The sequence below is a fragment of the Gopherus evgoodei genome, chromosome 7, assembly GCF_007399415.2.
Source record: "Gopherus evgoodei ecotype Sinaloan lineage chromosome 7, rGopEvg1_v1.p, whole genome shotgun sequence".
Taxonomy (NCBI): domain Eukaryota; kingdom Metazoa; phylum Chordata; order Testudines; family Testudinidae; genus Gopherus; species Gopherus evgoodei.
This window is the reverse complement of record NC_044328.1, coordinates 76,576,379-76,592,743: the sequence shown is the minus strand read 5'-3', so window position 1 is coordinate 76,592,743 and position 16,365 is coordinate 76,576,379. Positions and strand designations below refer to the sequence as shown.

At 43.2% G+C, this 16,365-nt stretch overlaps 1 protein-coding gene across 1 annotated transcript in view; it reads left to right on the top strand.

Moving 5' to 3' along the window:
* Nucleotides 1–14,438, top strand: part of HELLS (helicase, lymphoid specific) — a 43,322-nt gene extending 28,884 nt beyond the window's left edge. The window contains 14 exon segments of the mRNA XM_030569634.1: nucleotides 4,726–4,768; nucleotides 4,771–4,867; nucleotides 5,124–5,262; nucleotides 6,401–6,416; nucleotides 6,419–6,471; nucleotides 6,473–6,502; nucleotides 6,619–6,724; nucleotides 6,940–6,963; nucleotides 6,966–7,054; nucleotides 7,865–7,922; nucleotides 7,925–8,023; nucleotides 12,750–12,846; nucleotides 13,079–13,155; nucleotides 13,856–14,438. Of these exon segments, the coding sequence (XP_030425494.1) occupies nucleotides 4,726–4,768; nucleotides 4,771–4,867; nucleotides 5,124–5,262; nucleotides 6,401–6,416; nucleotides 6,419–6,471; nucleotides 6,473–6,502; nucleotides 6,619–6,724; nucleotides 6,940–6,963; nucleotides 6,966–7,054; nucleotides 7,865–7,922; nucleotides 7,925–8,023; nucleotides 12,750–12,846; nucleotides 13,079–13,155; nucleotides 13,856–13,953 (1,026 nt within the window). The 3' untranslated portion in view covers nucleotides 13,954–14,438.
* The last annotated feature ends 1,927 nt before the right edge of the window (nucleotides 14,439–16,365 follow it).

The following is a 16,365-nucleotide window of genomic DNA, read 5'->3' as shown; positions in this document are numbered from 1 at the left end:
GAGACCATCAAATCTTGTTAGAGGGCAGTCGTCAATAATGTGTGACATTCTCTTTGGCCATAACTGGATGTGTGAAGGCTGGCTGCACATTGCGCCTGGCCTGCTCGAAAAGGTATCAGAAGGACCCTGACCAGCATGATAAATCAGAGCCAAGTTCACACATGGTAGGGTCAGTTATAAGAGACTGGTTCTTTAAGTGTTTGCTCGTGTCCATTCCATATTAGGTGTGTGTGCTCGCCACATGCACCAGTTCTGGAAGTTTTTCCCCTCAGTGGTATCCATAGGGGACCAGCTCTGGCGCCCTCTGGAGTGCCATGCACATGCTGTGGTATAAGGGGCACTACCAGCTCCTCCCACCTTCAGTTCCTTCTTGCCACCAGTGACGGTGCTGGAGCATCTGCTGCTTTGGCTAGCATTGTTTTGTTCTCTGTTCTTGCGAATGTTACAAAACCTGTAATATAATTGTATATAGTTAGTAGTTGAATTAGTTACCCTTAGTAGTAGTTCTTAAAATCTTCTTTAGTCTTGGGGACGGAGCATGCTTTAAGCACTGTGATCATTGCAAACAGGCTATGCCCATCAGTGATCCCCATAGTAGCTGCCTAAGGTGCTTGGGCAAAGGGCACATAAGTGACAAGTGTCATATTCATAAGTCCTTCAAACCCAGGACGAAAAAGGAGCAGGACAACCACGTTAAAGTGCTCCTGATGGAGTCTGCACTCACTCCGGCACCGGAGCGATAGTCCAACTTGGCACCAGGCACCAGGGCGTCGATCCCCCTCCATGGCTCTGGCCAAGAAGCCAAGGAAGACAGTGAGGGGAAGATCTTCTACATCCCACAAGACCCACGCCGGCAGCTCAATACCCCTTTCAGGAAGTCGTGCCCCAGCTCAAGTTGAGTGATGCCGCCCATCCCATACCTTGCCTGCAACTCCGGATAGCAGTGGAGGCTTCTGTCAGCTTCAGGTGCCATCGACACCCAAAGCCCTTCAGGTAACTTAGGAGATCCTGACACTTCCGGTGCTGCTCACACCAGCTCTGGCAGTACCCTGGTCTCAGTGTAAACCCGCCTTGGTACCTCTGCGTATGTCCCTGCCTCAGCAGCACTGTTCCCCATTGCAATGGACAGCCCGCCACCGCTCACCTGCTCAAAGCCATCACATCTCGGAGATGGAGAAAGCAGGCTCAGCAGAGCCTTCTTCCTGTCTCCTGACTTTGGGCACTGACAGCAGGATTCGAGGCATACCTCGCTGATAGCCTGGTGCAGACCCACCAAGGCATGTGCCCCTCGGCAGAAACACCAAGACCAATCCCTCGCATCTCCAAGGGCTCGGTACAGATCACAGGACCGATCGGGGGACCGAAGCCACCAGTCACTAGGCATTGTCATCTGTCTCCCGAAGATTGTCCTGGCAATCGGCTTATGGTAACTCCTGGTCCTGCTTGCCATCCCGGTACCGGTCGAGTACATCAGGCGTAGATCTCCGGATTTCCAGCGCTGATCTGCCGAACGCAATAGATGTCCTCGAGACCCTGACCAAGACATTCGTCTCAGACAGGTCTACCTCGAGGAGCAGGGACCAGCACCAGTCAGACAAGAGCCGCCGTGCCGCCCTGCCCGATCTCCAGTTATAGCTCCAGCATGGAGCAGGGTCCCCTGACTGTGGGACAAGCGCTGATGCCTGCAGTGTCATCTACATCATCTGCACGGAAACCCATCCTGTGGCCCCAAGCACAGTGGCCGGTGCCATGGTATCCATGGAACCCTTGGGAGTTCAGGCTGCTTACTTGATGCCAGCCCCCTCCAGTGCTCGAGGCTTCGGGGGTAAAGACCCCACAGGTCCAGGAGGACCTAGGAGAGCAAGCTGCTGGACCACCAATGGATATTGAGGATCCCACGGCACCAGCATCGTCCTTGTCATCACCAGACAAGGCTATCATGGGACCCTCTCACCCAATTCCTCAGGATGATGCTAAGACACACCAGGAACTATTGAAGAGGGTTGCATCTAACCTGGGACTTCAGGCAGAGGAATTAGAGGAGCCTTCGGACTCCCTTTGACATCCTCTGCTCCTTCTGTGGTGGTTTTACCCCTTCCAGATGGATTTTATAGCTGATACAGAAGTCCCAGAGACGGATTGCCTCTTGGCTGAGAGCCGGCAAGCGCGTTCCCCGTTGCCTGTTGATGCAGAACTTTGAGGCTGTGTTGTCCATCAGGACTCTCACCACCTTGCCTGACAGGTGAGATAGGAATATTATGCATGCCCAGTGGATCGCTCTGAGTTCTTTGACGTTTATGTGAAATGTCAGCTTTTCCGGGGACCACATATCCTGCGCCTGGAGATTGCTGAGGTGCGTACCTCAGCCGAGGTCCAAGGCATCCAAAACCAACTGGATGGAGTGAGGGGGAACTCCCTCTAGGACTGTCCTGCTATCAGTCCACCATCGCAGTGAGTTAAGTTCATTGTGGGGATGGTAACAATCTTTTCCAGGTGATCCTTGGACAGGGAATAGACTGTCGCCAGCCATGGTTGCAGGGGCAATCCATCTCTGGGACTTCTGCATCAGCCACGAAATCCACCTGGAAGCTTGTCAGCTCTCTGGCGTCAAGAACATGCTAGTGGATCACCTCAGCAGGGACTTCTCTCACTAGGAGTGGTCACTCCACCCAGAGGTAGCTTGCATGATCTCCCAGAGGTGAGGTATTCGCCAAGTGGACCTGTTCACCACCAGGCAGAACAGGAAATGTCATCAGTTTTGTTCTCAGCAAGGTCTGGGAAAAGACTCCCTCTCCGATGCCTTTCTCCTGTCCTGGTCAGGGAGCCTGATATATGCGTTCCCCTCCATTCCACTCATCAGCAAGGTCCTGGCAAAGATAAAGAGAGACAAGGCGCAGGTATCATGATCTCTCAGGCATGGCATCACCAGCAATGGTTCGGCATGCTCATGAACCTGGCAGCGGCCCTTCCCTGGCCCCTACTTAACCAGCTGGACCTGCTGTCACAGGACCTCGGTCAGCTACTACACCCCAACTTCACGTTCCTCCACCTCTCAGCGTAGATTACTGCCTGGCTGAACCTGGAGGAACTGACCTGCTCAGATGAGATCCAACAGGTCCTCCTGGGGAGTAGGAAGCCCTGAACCAGACTGACTTACCTGGCCAAGTGGAGGAGGTTTTTCTGCTGGGTGTCCGAGCATGACATCTCTCTTTTGCATTCTTCCGTACAGTCTATTTTAGACTACCTGCTTCATCTGAGGAACCAGGGCTGGCACACTCTTCCATTAGAGTAATCTCTCAGCCATCTCTGCTTTTCACCCCACCGATCCAGGGCCAGACGATGTTTTTTTATGACATCATGGTCAGATGCTTGAGAGGCCTCGAAAGACTCTTCCCGCAGGTATGGACCCCTGTCCCACAATGGGATTTTGTGTCTTTGAGCCACTGGGCTCCTGCTCCCTTTCCCACCTTTCATGGAAGGTTGCTTCTTGGTGGCGGTCCCATCGGCGAGACAAGTCTCTGAGATTAAATCCTTGACCTCAGAACTGCCGTACATGGTCTTCTTTAAAGATAAGGTTCAGCTGCAGCTCCCACCCAGCCTTCTGCCAAAGATAGTATCTACCTTTCATGTGAACTGGACATCATCTTCCCGGTGTTCTGTCCCAAGCTGCACAAGACCAGTGAGTGAAGAGAGGCATTGTCATGTGCTGGATGTCCCTTAGGGCCTAGGCTTTTTACCTACAGTGTACCAAGCCTTTCCGTAAATCAACTTGCTCTTCATTGCCACAGTGGATAGGATGAAGGGCTCTTCCAGTGTCCTCACAGAGGATTTCTAACTGGATCACCCTCTTGCATACGGACATGTTGCGAACTGGCGGGGGTCCTGCTGCCGCCGATCGTCAGAGCTCCTCGATTAGAGCTAGGTGTCCTTGGCAGCCTTCCTGGTGGCACATCCCTATCCAGGACATCTGTAGAGCCGCGACTTGGTCCTTTGTCCACATGTTCATGGTGCATTATGCCATCACTCAGCAGGCCAAAGACGACGCTGGGTTTGGTAGAGCTGTATTGCAATCTATGAACTCCTACCTACGTCTGTTGGTACTGCTTAAGAGTCACCTAATATGGAATGGACATGACCAAGCACTCAAAGAAAAGACAGTTATCTTTTTTCGTAACTGGTGTTCTTCGAGATGTTGCTCATGTGCATTCCATGACCCACCCTCCTTCCCCACTGTTGGAGTTGACTGGCAAGAAGGAAATGAGGGTGGAGGAAGCCGGGGCGCCCCTTATAGTGCGGCATGTTGCGTGCCACTCCAGAGGGTGCCAGAGTGGTCCCTATGGATGCTGCTGAGGAAGAAACTTCCGGCACTGGTGCAATGTGGCGAGCATACACACCTAATCTGGAATGGACATGAGCAACATATCTCAAAGAACACCAGTTAAGGGAAAAGGTACCTGTCTTTTTCTGATGTCAGCTGCAGACCAGTCTTCACTACATCAATGTCACAGAGAGACCTGGGCAGTATAAAATATATTTTCCTAATAATTTATATTTACCTTCAATAATAAAATGTGTACTGTTAGTGAAGAGACTCTCTAAAGCAGCAGCTACGTTGAAAATCACTGGGAAACCAAGGGATTGGGTCACATCTGGCTGCCCCCTCCCCTTCCCTGCAATGATACATGTGAAATGTCGGCTGACTTACAATTATATCACTTTCTACAGGAAGAAGTAGTTGAGTTGAGTCCTACAGGACGACCAAAGCGTCGGAGCGAAAGGCGGTTGATTACCGTGAATTAGATGCTGATACACCTGATGAGCTGGAAAAACTGATCAGTAAAATGCAAGAGGAAGTAGAAAAAGAGAGGTGCATATCTTGAAGAAAGAAGTCCCTGTTTTAAAAATATCTTTGTAGCTTATAAGATCATTTTTAATACACTGTGAAATATTGCATAAAATTGAAACTAAATTGCTGAATCAAGATAATGAAAAGCTGCATTATCCTTTCTTTCTAATTCTGAAATCCAGTAGTTACAGTAGGTCTTCCAGACATTGTTAGGTTGTACTGTACTTGAAATGTATTGACATTTTGCTGTACTAATAATATTATGTGTCTTTGAAAGGCAAGTGATAGAAATGACCATTCCTACAGATTCAGAAATCAACCTTAAACTGCAGAATATTATGATGTTACTGAGGAAATGTTGTAATCATCCATATCTCATTGAATATCCACTGGACCCTGCCACACAGCAATTTAAGGTACATATCTTGAAGCATTCAGAGCAGTGTTTTTTTTAAAAATTATTGTAGTTAATGTAATGCTGATGAACAGCTTTAGACTTGTATAATATGCTTCTCCACAAAACCCTACTAATGTGATTCAGTCTTGTTTTGAAAATTTCTTGCAGCAGACATGAGAGGGAGTAAGTTCAATGTCTGTTATGCGGGGGGCAGTGCCTGTGGGCAAGAGCTGCAAGGAGTTCTTGTGCGCCTCCGCCTAGGAGCTGGACCTGCTGTTGGCCACTTCCAGGGCGCAACGCAGTCGAGGTGCCAGGCCAGGCGGGAAGCCTGCCTCTGCACCCTTGCTGCTCCGCTGACCAGGAACCCCGGAGATAATCTTGCACCCCAATCCCCTGCCCCAGCCCTGAGCCTCCTCCAAACCCAAAGCTCTCTCCTGCACACCTAAACCCCTCATCCCTGGCACCACCCTAGAGCACACCCTGAACCCCGTACTCCAACCCTTTGCCCCAGCCCTGAGCCCCGTCCCACACCGCAAACCCCTCATTCCCCAGATCCGTTGGGTCATGGGCATAAAAAATTTTCTTCAACTGGGGCACCAGAAAAAAGTTTGAAAACCACTGTTCTAGAGAGAGCTTCCTGGAACTGGTATAACAAGACAAAATGTTCTTTCTGGAGCTCAACATCCAACCCCCTACTCAAAAGATATATACAAAGTAGATAACTATATATAAAGGTCATCTTAATAGTTTTTTCTTATACTACATAAACCCTCTTACTATATTGAAAAGGGGAAAAAATTGGATGATATATAATGTATATTTGGGAGCTTAACCCTCTAACATTTTTACTAACCCTTAATAAGCCATTAATGAAAACAAAAGGATCTCATTCAAAATATAGTCTTGCAAACTAACATGAGCATGACTGCCATATAGTTAAATCCACTATCATCCAAAGGGGCCACTTAGAGGCTGTCAGGAACTTTGAGCCACACTAATGGTTGACACAATCAAATGATCTAGACTGGACAAGGATGGGATAGTATTAGCTACGTGGGTGGAAGTCTAGCGCATTAATTGGTCATCTCTAGTACCTGAATATTGATGCATCTGAAAGATTGTAAATCTTGAATTTTCCTTTTTACTCTGTTTTAAAGGTTGATGAAGATCTAGTGAAGATTCAGGCAAATTCCTGCTTTTGGACCGGATGCTGCCAGAACTGAAAAAGGAGAGGACACAAGGTATTTTTGTTTAGGAATATGGATAATACTAATCAGTTGCCTTGTTGTGTGTTGTTTTTGGTGTTTTGGTTTTATTTTTAAAATAGGGATATTGAGGAATCTTAACTACTTGTAGGTGTTGCTGTTCTCACAACATGACACTGATGTTGGACATTTTGATGGATTATTGCTATCTGCGGAGTTACAAATTTAGTCGTTTGGATGGATCCATGTCCTATACAGAGAGAGAAGAAAATGTAAGTAACAGCTTAAATACTTAGGTGCATGTATCCAACTCAACTAATTGCAATAAATTCAACCTCTGTTGGTATGCTTTATATGTAATGCCTTGTAGAAAAGACAAGCAAAATAATATATTTTTAATCTGATTTAATTTAAACATGAGTTTAAAAAAAACCTACTGACCACATCCTTTTATTCTGTATTCTGTTTCATGTTAGATGTATCTTTTCCAGATGCATAAATTAATACAGATCCTGAAGTTTCATATTTTTAGTGAGTACACGAGCTGGAGGCCTGGGCATTAATTTGACTGCAGCAGACACGGTCATCATCTATGATAGTGACTGGGTAAGATGACATACTGTTTCTCAAATGCTACATCATACGATTTTCTACCGTAACCCTAGATACTCACTAAATGTGCTGGCCTATACAAACCACCTAAGATTGCTTTGTAGGCAAATGGCTAATACCCTGACTTTCTTAAAAACAGGCTTTTCTGCTAGTTGAAAAGAATGCATACTGCTTGAGTGCTGATAATTATTAACAATGCCTACCTTGGAGAGAAGTTTTTTAAAGCTCTTGAAGAAGTTTGAGCCATCTTGGGCAGACAACTTTTGCAAACTTCCCTGTTTCAACTGCTGCCTTGTTAGGCTCTGGTCCCCAAAAATTTCCCCCAGTCAACTGACATCCCAAAGCTCAGCCAGCCAGAACCCCACTGACTCCTGTGGGCCTCAGGAGGTTGGTTGAAGAGCTGTTAGGAGGCTAATCCCTATGGATTTGTACATCTTCAACTTTTTCCATATGCGCTACTTAGGCTGCACAAGCATACTTAGCATATCCTTTCCTATTTGAACTATGAAGAGCTCCAATAACAAGTTGAGAATTCAGGGAGCAAAAGATTTCTCAGTGAGGGCTAATTCCATCATTAAGTACAGCTTTTTAGTACAGGAATAAATATCTCATCACTCATTCCCCAGAACATCTGAACTGTTTTTTTTTCTCAGTCTTTCCCACTTCCCACCATAAAAAATCCCCTGTGGTAGACTTTTCAGCCTGAAAAGTGACAGCTTGGAAAACTGAGTGATGGAAAATGGAATCCATTGTGCATCTTTAACAATTAAGCTAATTTGATTTCTTTAATCTCATTCATTTTAGAACCCTCAGTCTGACCTTCAGGCCCAAGACAGGTGTCACAGAATTGGTCAGACAAAGCCAGTGTTGTTTATCGCCTCGTGACAGCAAATACTGTTGACCAGAAGATTGTGGAGAGAGCTGCTGCCAAAAGGAAGCTAGAGAAGTTGATTATTCATAAAAGTTAGTAAATAATTCTTTAGAACTTGTAAAACTTTTTTGTTCTATTAAGTTACTGTGGGGAATTCTTGCTGTAATTCAAGATTATTTCTTGTTGTCCTTGTTAACAGAGAATTTCTCTATATGTAAGTAGTTTGTCTCCTTTTTCTAAATATGCCTGTTTCTCTTAGCCGTTCTAATCAGCACTCTGTGCATTCTTTAGCATCTAGGCTGAATTCTGTGACATGATGCTGAATTTGGCTGCAAATTACTCTCTTCATGCATTTCAGACTGCTGCCTCATTTGTTTTCCACTAAATATAATGGGCCCTTGCTGCGTAACTTGGGGTCAGTGTGTGCTATACCTCTTCCTGGCTGCTGGGGAGAGTGAGGAGCAAGTGTGTACTGGCCTGGTAGAGAAAAAAGGAATGAAACCAGGCAGTAAGGAGTGAGAGTGGTCAGGATGACTGGTGACATGAAACAGCTGTCGGCAATATCAGCTTCTAGGTTTACAGTTATCTGCCTTCAGGGGAGGATAATGTCTTATGGACAAGATTCAGAACTCTGTCTTTAAGTTGGTCTGAAGCTTTGAGAGAGGAGCTTTCTAACCTGCACAGGCAAGCTTGTCTAGCTTTGGATCACATCCATTGAAATCAGCTGAAATGTGGGAAAGCAGAAGAAGGCAGGGAGAAGAATATCTTGTCTGACAGTGTTCAAATCAGCAGAATTTGTACCTCCTATAGATCTATATTCAGTCCCTACTGGGATTTTCTGTAGCATCGGGTCCAGATGACCAGTCTTGTAGTCACAGAATCATGGCTACCGCAGGACCCTGCCTACAGAAACTATCCAAAATTACAATTTAAAGTAATTTCTGTAATAAAATAATCCTGGTAAAATAGTTTTAGAGCACTGTGTTCTGAAATCGTCTCATTTTGTATGCAACACAATCCAATAATTTACTTGCTGCTGTTTTGACTTCCTAGTTAATAATCTCTGCACAACCCAAGTAATGAATGGCTGGTTGGTTGGAACTATTTCCCTCTCATCGTTACTGGTGAAGGCATATGGATTGGGCACTGTAATAATCTTCACTATAATTATTCTGTTGATCAAATTTTAACAATCCTGCACTCTGGCCTTTTTCATAAGCACTAAATCCACCGGAATAGAAAGTTGTCTATAAAGAAGTTTTTATAATCTGGTGGGGCCTCTGACAGTAGCCTGTACTTTAAACACTTCAGAGGAAGGTAAGGACTTCCCATAATACACCAAAAGTTGTATGTTGGGGTGGGGACAGGGAGAATGAGAGAATTAAATTGCTTGGTGTGATGTTCATCAAACTGTAGCTCATAGGTTACTGCTAATTTTGGGTGATATTTGCCAGTCTTGAATTAATGATGCTGATGAGGTTCAAGAAGAAGTGCAGAGTGCTGCACTTAGGACGGAAGAATCCCATGCAAGAATCCAGTTCTGCAGAAAAAGACGTGGGGATTACAGTGGATGAGAAGCTGGATATGAGTCAACAGTGTGCCCTTGTGCCAAGAAGACTAACGGCATATTGGGCTGCATTAATAGGAGCATTGCCAGCAGATCGAGGGAAGTGATTATCCCCTCGATTTGGCACTAGTGAGGCCACATCTGGAGTATTGTGTCCAGTTTTATGCTCCCACTACAGAAAGGATGTGGATAGATTGGAGAGAGTTCAGTGGAGGGCAAGGAAAATGGGGGTGGGGCACATGATTTATGAGGAGAGGCTGAGGGAACTGGGATTATTTAGTCTGCAGAAGAGCAGTGAGGGGAGATTTGATAGCAGCCTTCAGCTACCTGAAGTGAGGTTCTAAGAGGATTGTGCTAGGCTGTTCTCATTGGTGGCAGACGATAGAACAAGAAGCAATGGTCTCAAGTTGCAGTGAGGGAGGTCTAGATTGGATATTAGGAAAAACTGTTTCACTAGGAGGGTGGTGAAGCACTAGAATGATTATCTATGGAGTGGTGGACTCTCCATCCTTGGCTTTGCCAAGCCAGGCCTTAAAAACCTCCCTGTCTTGGATGATTTAGTTGGGGTTGGTCCTGCTTTGAGCAGGGGGGTTGCACTAGATGACCTCCTGAGGTCTCTTTGAACCTTAATCTTCTATGATTTTATGCTCTGATTTTTTAGCCTGGTCTGTTTTTTATACTCCACTTACATCATGGTGATACCTAGCCAGGGCTGTAAACAGAGCGGGGCAGCTGTCCGGGTAGAAAAATGGGGTGATGTTGGAGGAGGGGGGTGGTATAGGGAGGCATAGCCTCCCCATAGATTTCTGACTTCCATTTAACATGGAAGTTTTCAAACTATGAAGAGTGCCCTCCTTAGTTTGAAAACAGTTGCCTTTTGGTTGCTTGGAAACTGGTGGGAGCCACCCGGCCCGCTCTTCCCTCTCCCCGAAGGAGTGCAGTCTCTGTCCACAGAGCTAGCTGCCATGAGATGCTCCCAGAAGCACTTGCTTGCTGCTGCCCTTGCACTCCTCAGGGCAGGGTAGTGGTGGGGTGAGTGCCTCAGAGAGGTAAGAGCAGGCTGGGTGGCTCCACCAGCTTCAAAGCAACCAGAAGGCAACGGTTTTCAAACTGTGGTGGGCACTTGTCATCGTGACCCTCACATCTCCCACCCACACTGCCCCATATTTCTGTTCCTGTGGTTTTGCACCTGGGCGGCTACCCCTCTCAACCTGCCCTGGTTATGGCTCTAGTATGCCAGCAATTTCTTAGCTTTTATGACCTATTAAAATAGGAGAAAAAGCATCTCTCTCAGGAATTTTTTTGGTATAAATGCAACTGATCCAATTTGCAGATAAACTAAAATGGGAGGAGTAGTGCAAACAAAGGAAAATTATATAATGACTTACCATGATAAGGGACGTGAGGGCTTCAGGCAGCAAGGGAGTAGGAGGGATTGGGACTAATAGATGTAAAGTCCTGTACTAAAGGAGAAGAGACACATGGCATGGGATGTTTTAACTGAGCGGTCTGACCTATGGCATTAATGCAAATGTTTTTCTTCTTAATTATTTGCTAAACCTTGGTCTTCCCTGTAACTGAGTACTAAATTTTAAGCAGTGGTCTCTTCCAGGACCCCTCTGGTCAAAAGTCACTTTGGAAGTGGTTACAGAGGGCTGATGTAAGGCTTGCAACAAGGAGCTCCACTTAGATGCACTGGGGCAGGTGCAAATTACAAGCTTTGCGGCTCAATACAGGGGAAACTGGTTGAAATTCTATAGCCTGTTTTAGAGGAGGCCAGACTATAGATCTAATGGTCCCTTCTTTAGCCTTTTAAAAAAAGAAAAAAAGAAAAAATAAAGTTTGCAGGAGAAGGACTCTTATGAACATTGTCATGTGCATGGGACCTGTGCTTTGGTGGTATTTGAGGGGTAAAAGAGAAGTAGCTCCAGATTTGGAATTGGTTACAAATCAGCAGATCTTTCAGATCTTGACGCATTTTGTTTTATCTTGTTTATATATATAATAAAAAACCCATAGGAAACATCACTTTTAAAAAAAACTGCATGAAGAGAAGATTATGGTTAAGATCTCAAAGTAAAGTTATACATGCAAACTTATTTCTGCAAACTGTGTATATACATTGATCGTGTCTTTTTAAAATGATTACATACTGTTTCTCAATATTTCATGCAATTTTTTCTACATCTGAGAAGTACATTGTTAACCTGTAGCATATGTTAAGTACTAAAGCACTACAGGGAGAATTAACAATAACTTAGTGAGGTGCATGGTGGGGTTTGAAAGCAAGATCTTAGACATGACTGAGGAAAGAAAGAAATGCATAATGGGGGAGACAAGGATGGGTAGGTGCTTCAGTAAATGTAACAGAAGTTCAGGCAAGGTTGGGTGAGTCCAATGATAACAGAAAGCTGCGAGGCCTTCTGGGCATGTATGTGTTTGTCTTTGGCTTTGACCTCATTCAACTATGGCCAATTAGAAGTAATCTTATACCATTTCCTGATAGACATTACTGATCCAAATGACACCTCTTCAATTAAACCTTCCAGGTCTCACCTTTAGTCATACTTTGACTGAACCTATATCTCTTGTTTTTACAACACCAGTACATACTGTTGTCTGGAAGACTCCTCTTTTCCCATACTCAGATCTGAATTGAAAAACATCCAGATTTGGGTTCAAAAAGGTGTCTGGATGTTCTCTTCTGAAGAAATGTGCTTGTTTTAAAAATGTTAATCAAAACAGTTATAGCTAATTCACTGATTGAGAGAAATACACCTCAATAAAATGGGCAGGATATCTTTCATTTATTCTCTATCTTGTAGTGATAATACTCCTCACTTTGTTTCAATCAGCAACATTGCAAACGGAACACACTTCGGCATCCACATCTAACTTTATTTGCAATGTTTTTACTGTAAGTAGAACTAATAGCTTTTCCACTGTGTGTGTGCATGTCAAATCAGTGTTTTGCAACCTTTTTTTTTTTCTTTTTTTTTTGCGTGCCACAGTTAGAAAGTAAAGGCCTACATGAAAACTTTCATGCAGCTCTGACTTTCACTATTTAATTTAGTCATCACAATTTAGGGCATGTTTGGTATATGTTTAGGCAACAAATCCAAGTATATCCAAGAATAGTTTCTTCCTCTCTCTTTCTGTGTTGGGTAAACAGCATACATTAGATGTCAGTTTGTAGAATTCATTGGTAATTTGGCAGCCTTTATATTCAATAAAGGTTTCTCTTTTTATAGATCAGTTTAAAGGTGGTAAATCTGGGTTAATCCAAACAAAGGGCTGCTTGGATCCTAAGGAATTAATGGAATTACTGAAATCCAGGGACTATGAAAGGTATGTTAACTTCCACATTTTGTTAGACCTGGGAGATGCAAATAAGTGTCTGTGGATCTCAACTACCCTGCCCTTCCGATATTGCTAAATGGAATGTGGATCTCTGCTATATGGAAAGGGGGAGGTCCTGGGGAATTCTGGTATGGAAAAGCAGGGGGAGAGAAAGGGGGTTCTTGTGTGGAAAAATGTTGAGAAGTACAGTGTTTAAACTAAGATACTCTTATTTCTGTAGAGAGGTTAAAGGATCCAGAGAGAAAGTAATCAGTGACAAAGATTTACAGTTACTGCTGGATAGAAGTGACCTTATTGGTAAGTAAAAACTAATTTGGTCCTCTTTTCCTATTTGACAGTAAAATATGTAGAATTTTCCCCTTATGTTTTATATGTAAAAGCCGAGGAGAATTGCCAATGCCTTTATTTGCCCAAGAGCAGGGTCCCCACAGAAATTTCTAATCAAATTTTATGTCAGTATTCTATTCAAACAAACTGGATGTATGTGAAGTACCATTGTCTACTACTACATGACAACTAGAGCTGGTCAGGAAGTCTAACAACTTTTTTTGGTCAGAAATGCAGTTCATCAAAACTGAAATTGTTCCTGGGAAATGAAGGGTTGTTTTGGTAAATTTCCTGTTTTGAAAAATCTTAAAATTGTCAAAACAGGACATTTAAAAACAGGGGGTTTGGGAGGGCATTGAAATAGCTTTTTGTTGTGAAACACAAGCTAATTATAGTAGTTTTTTTTATGAAGGTTAAATGAAACATTCTGAAATTATTGAAATGAAATGTTTCAATTGACCTCAACCAAAAAAGTCTCAGATTTTGTTGTTTTTCTCCTGATTTGGGATGGGGTAACCATTTCCTGCCCAATTCTATTGACAACTAACACTCAGCAAGTTGTGTATTTCATTCAGCATCTGCTAGTAGGAGGAACAAGCTTCTTTCTCTGCACTGTTGTACTTCCAATGTAAGACTATACACAATTTTGTTTGTTTGTTTTTTCTCTTAGACCAAATGAAAAAGTCTGAATCAGTTGAAAAAGAAAAAGTGGGAGTGTTCAAGGTCCTAGAAGATTCTGAAGACTCCAATGCAGAATGTGTATTTTGAAGCGTGACTGGCTTCTAAAAGTACAGCCCAAACTTCTTGGGACTAACAGCAAAGCTTGTAAGGCCATCATTTACATATAGTGACTCTTGATTATGCGGATTTCCCTGCCCCAAGCCTGGTTCAAATCTTTTTTTTTTTTTTTTTTTTTTTCTTTTTCTTTCAGTGAGTTGTAACACATCAGGTAGCATATTTCACGATGTAGCATGCCTAAAAATTTCATGCCTGTGAAGCTTACATGAAGAATTACGAAAATGAACATGTTTCAGGTGCTTAGGTAGCTTGTGTGATCCAGTGACAAACACTGCCAGGTTTATACAAAATCTTCCTGTGGAAGTCTTGCGAAATTTTTTTTATTTTTCTCTCTAATTTGACCTGATGTGTCAATTATGATTTTATTGGGAAAGGGAAGACTGTCTAGTACATCTGTTTACAAACAATCGTGTAACTTCAGTTTTAAATTTTGCAAAACGTTTTGCTAATTTGTCCATTTTGTCATGTGACTTTATTGGGGGTGGGGCAGCTTTCCATGTAAGAATATCTTGTTTAATCATGCCTCTTTCTGATCTGTGAAAGGTCCCTTGTAGATGAAACTGGGGAAAGTGATAAAAGCTAAATACTTCTCAGTGCTTTATGTATAATATGCAACTTCCATATGTAACTTTTCCGTATTCTTAAAGTAATGGGCTAAAGCAATCACCTGAGACAGCATGCCCCAAGCATGAAATTTGCCACAGACTGGTATTTCGGGATCTATGCTTAAAAAAAACAAAAACAAAAAACCTCTCTTCTTCAGAATACCAATGAACTCTTAATTTAGGCCATGTAAACTGGTGCAATGTTATCACCTTCAGGCTGTAGTCAGGTTAGTATGCCCTAAGAGGTATGAATTGGGACTTGCATTTCAGTGGCCAGTTTAGCTTTTAAATACAATGTGCAAATGTTACACTATAGTCAAAAGCTCTGTCTCCCATCATGCAATAACACATTTTCAGTACAAATATATAATATGTAGCCATTTTAAGCTGCTCTATTCAAGTGCTAGCAAACCTGGAAGAACTGTGGCAGAGCCTAGCACTACTTTGACTGTAGTAGCATAGTTGAACTGCTTCCAGCATAATTTAAGTTTACAGCTTTTCTGTTTGATTTTTTTTCAGTGGAAAGTCAAGTTCTGTATGTCCTGAATGACTTAAGTGAGTCAAGAACTAATGAAGTATAATAACAAAGACTGACAGTTTCAAAAGCACCTGGGGCACTGATTTCCTAAATCCCCTAAATGTATGTCAAGTACCACTGGTTTAAGGGTTTGCACCAGTTTGAATTAAGTTGGATAAAGCATTGCACTTCTCTGTTATAGACAGGACCTTGAACTGTAGTTTCAGGGAAGAGTTTCAAAAGCACCCAATAGGTAAAGGAAAGAGTCCTACTAAAAGTTAATGGCACTGATTCTGTTTAAATACACATTATAAAGGATTTATTAAAATTGCATGGCATTTAAAGCCAGTATTTGAAATGTGGGAATTATCCCCTTTGAGATCTAAACCTAGTATCTACCTTCAGCAAGTTTACACCTTCCTCAGAAGCAACTCATACTGGCCACAGTCAACCAGAGCTGGAGTAGCAGCCCTTAGAATGAATTGCTATTCTGCTGCAGAACCCTTATATGGGAAACCTGCTTTTTAAAGCCACTGCACCAGTTTTGGCAGCAGCTTTTCATTTATGATGTGGTAAGAGAGAAGTAACTGTTTCCAAGAAAAGGTGATAGCTAGCCTAATTATGCAGGCCAGAAAAGAATTTGAAAGAGTAGCTTGCAAAATATTAAACAGCAAAATTGTTTTTTAGTATGTCAGAAGCAGGCAGCTTGCCTAACAGTGGGGCCATTGCATGATTAAGGTGCTAAAGAAGCACTCAAAGAAGATAAGGCCACTGCAGAGAAGCTAAATTAATTATTTGCATTGATCTTCACTGCATAGGATGGGAAGGAGATTCCAACATCTGAGATTTTTTTTAGGTGACATATCTAAGGAACTATTTCAAATAGAGGTGGTTTTGGAACAAAATTACTGGTAAGTCATGAGGTCCAAATGATCTTAACCTGAGAGTTTGGAAGGAACTCAGATATGAAATTACAGAGCTACTAACTCTAGTATGTCACCGATCACTTACATCAGCAGCTGTCACACTGGTGGATAGATAATGTAATATTGACACTTACAGAGTGGTAACCCTAAATTCATTCATTTCAACCGATTTGCCTAGTACTGAACAGAATTATCAGACAGCTAGATTATGATAGGGAAGAGTTAACAAGGGAAATGATGCCTTACCAATTGTCCTTGAGGCTAAGGGTGATGGGATGGCCTTGGACAGGCAGAAGGCCTTTGCTGAAGTCCCTCACTGAAGGCCTGTAAGCAG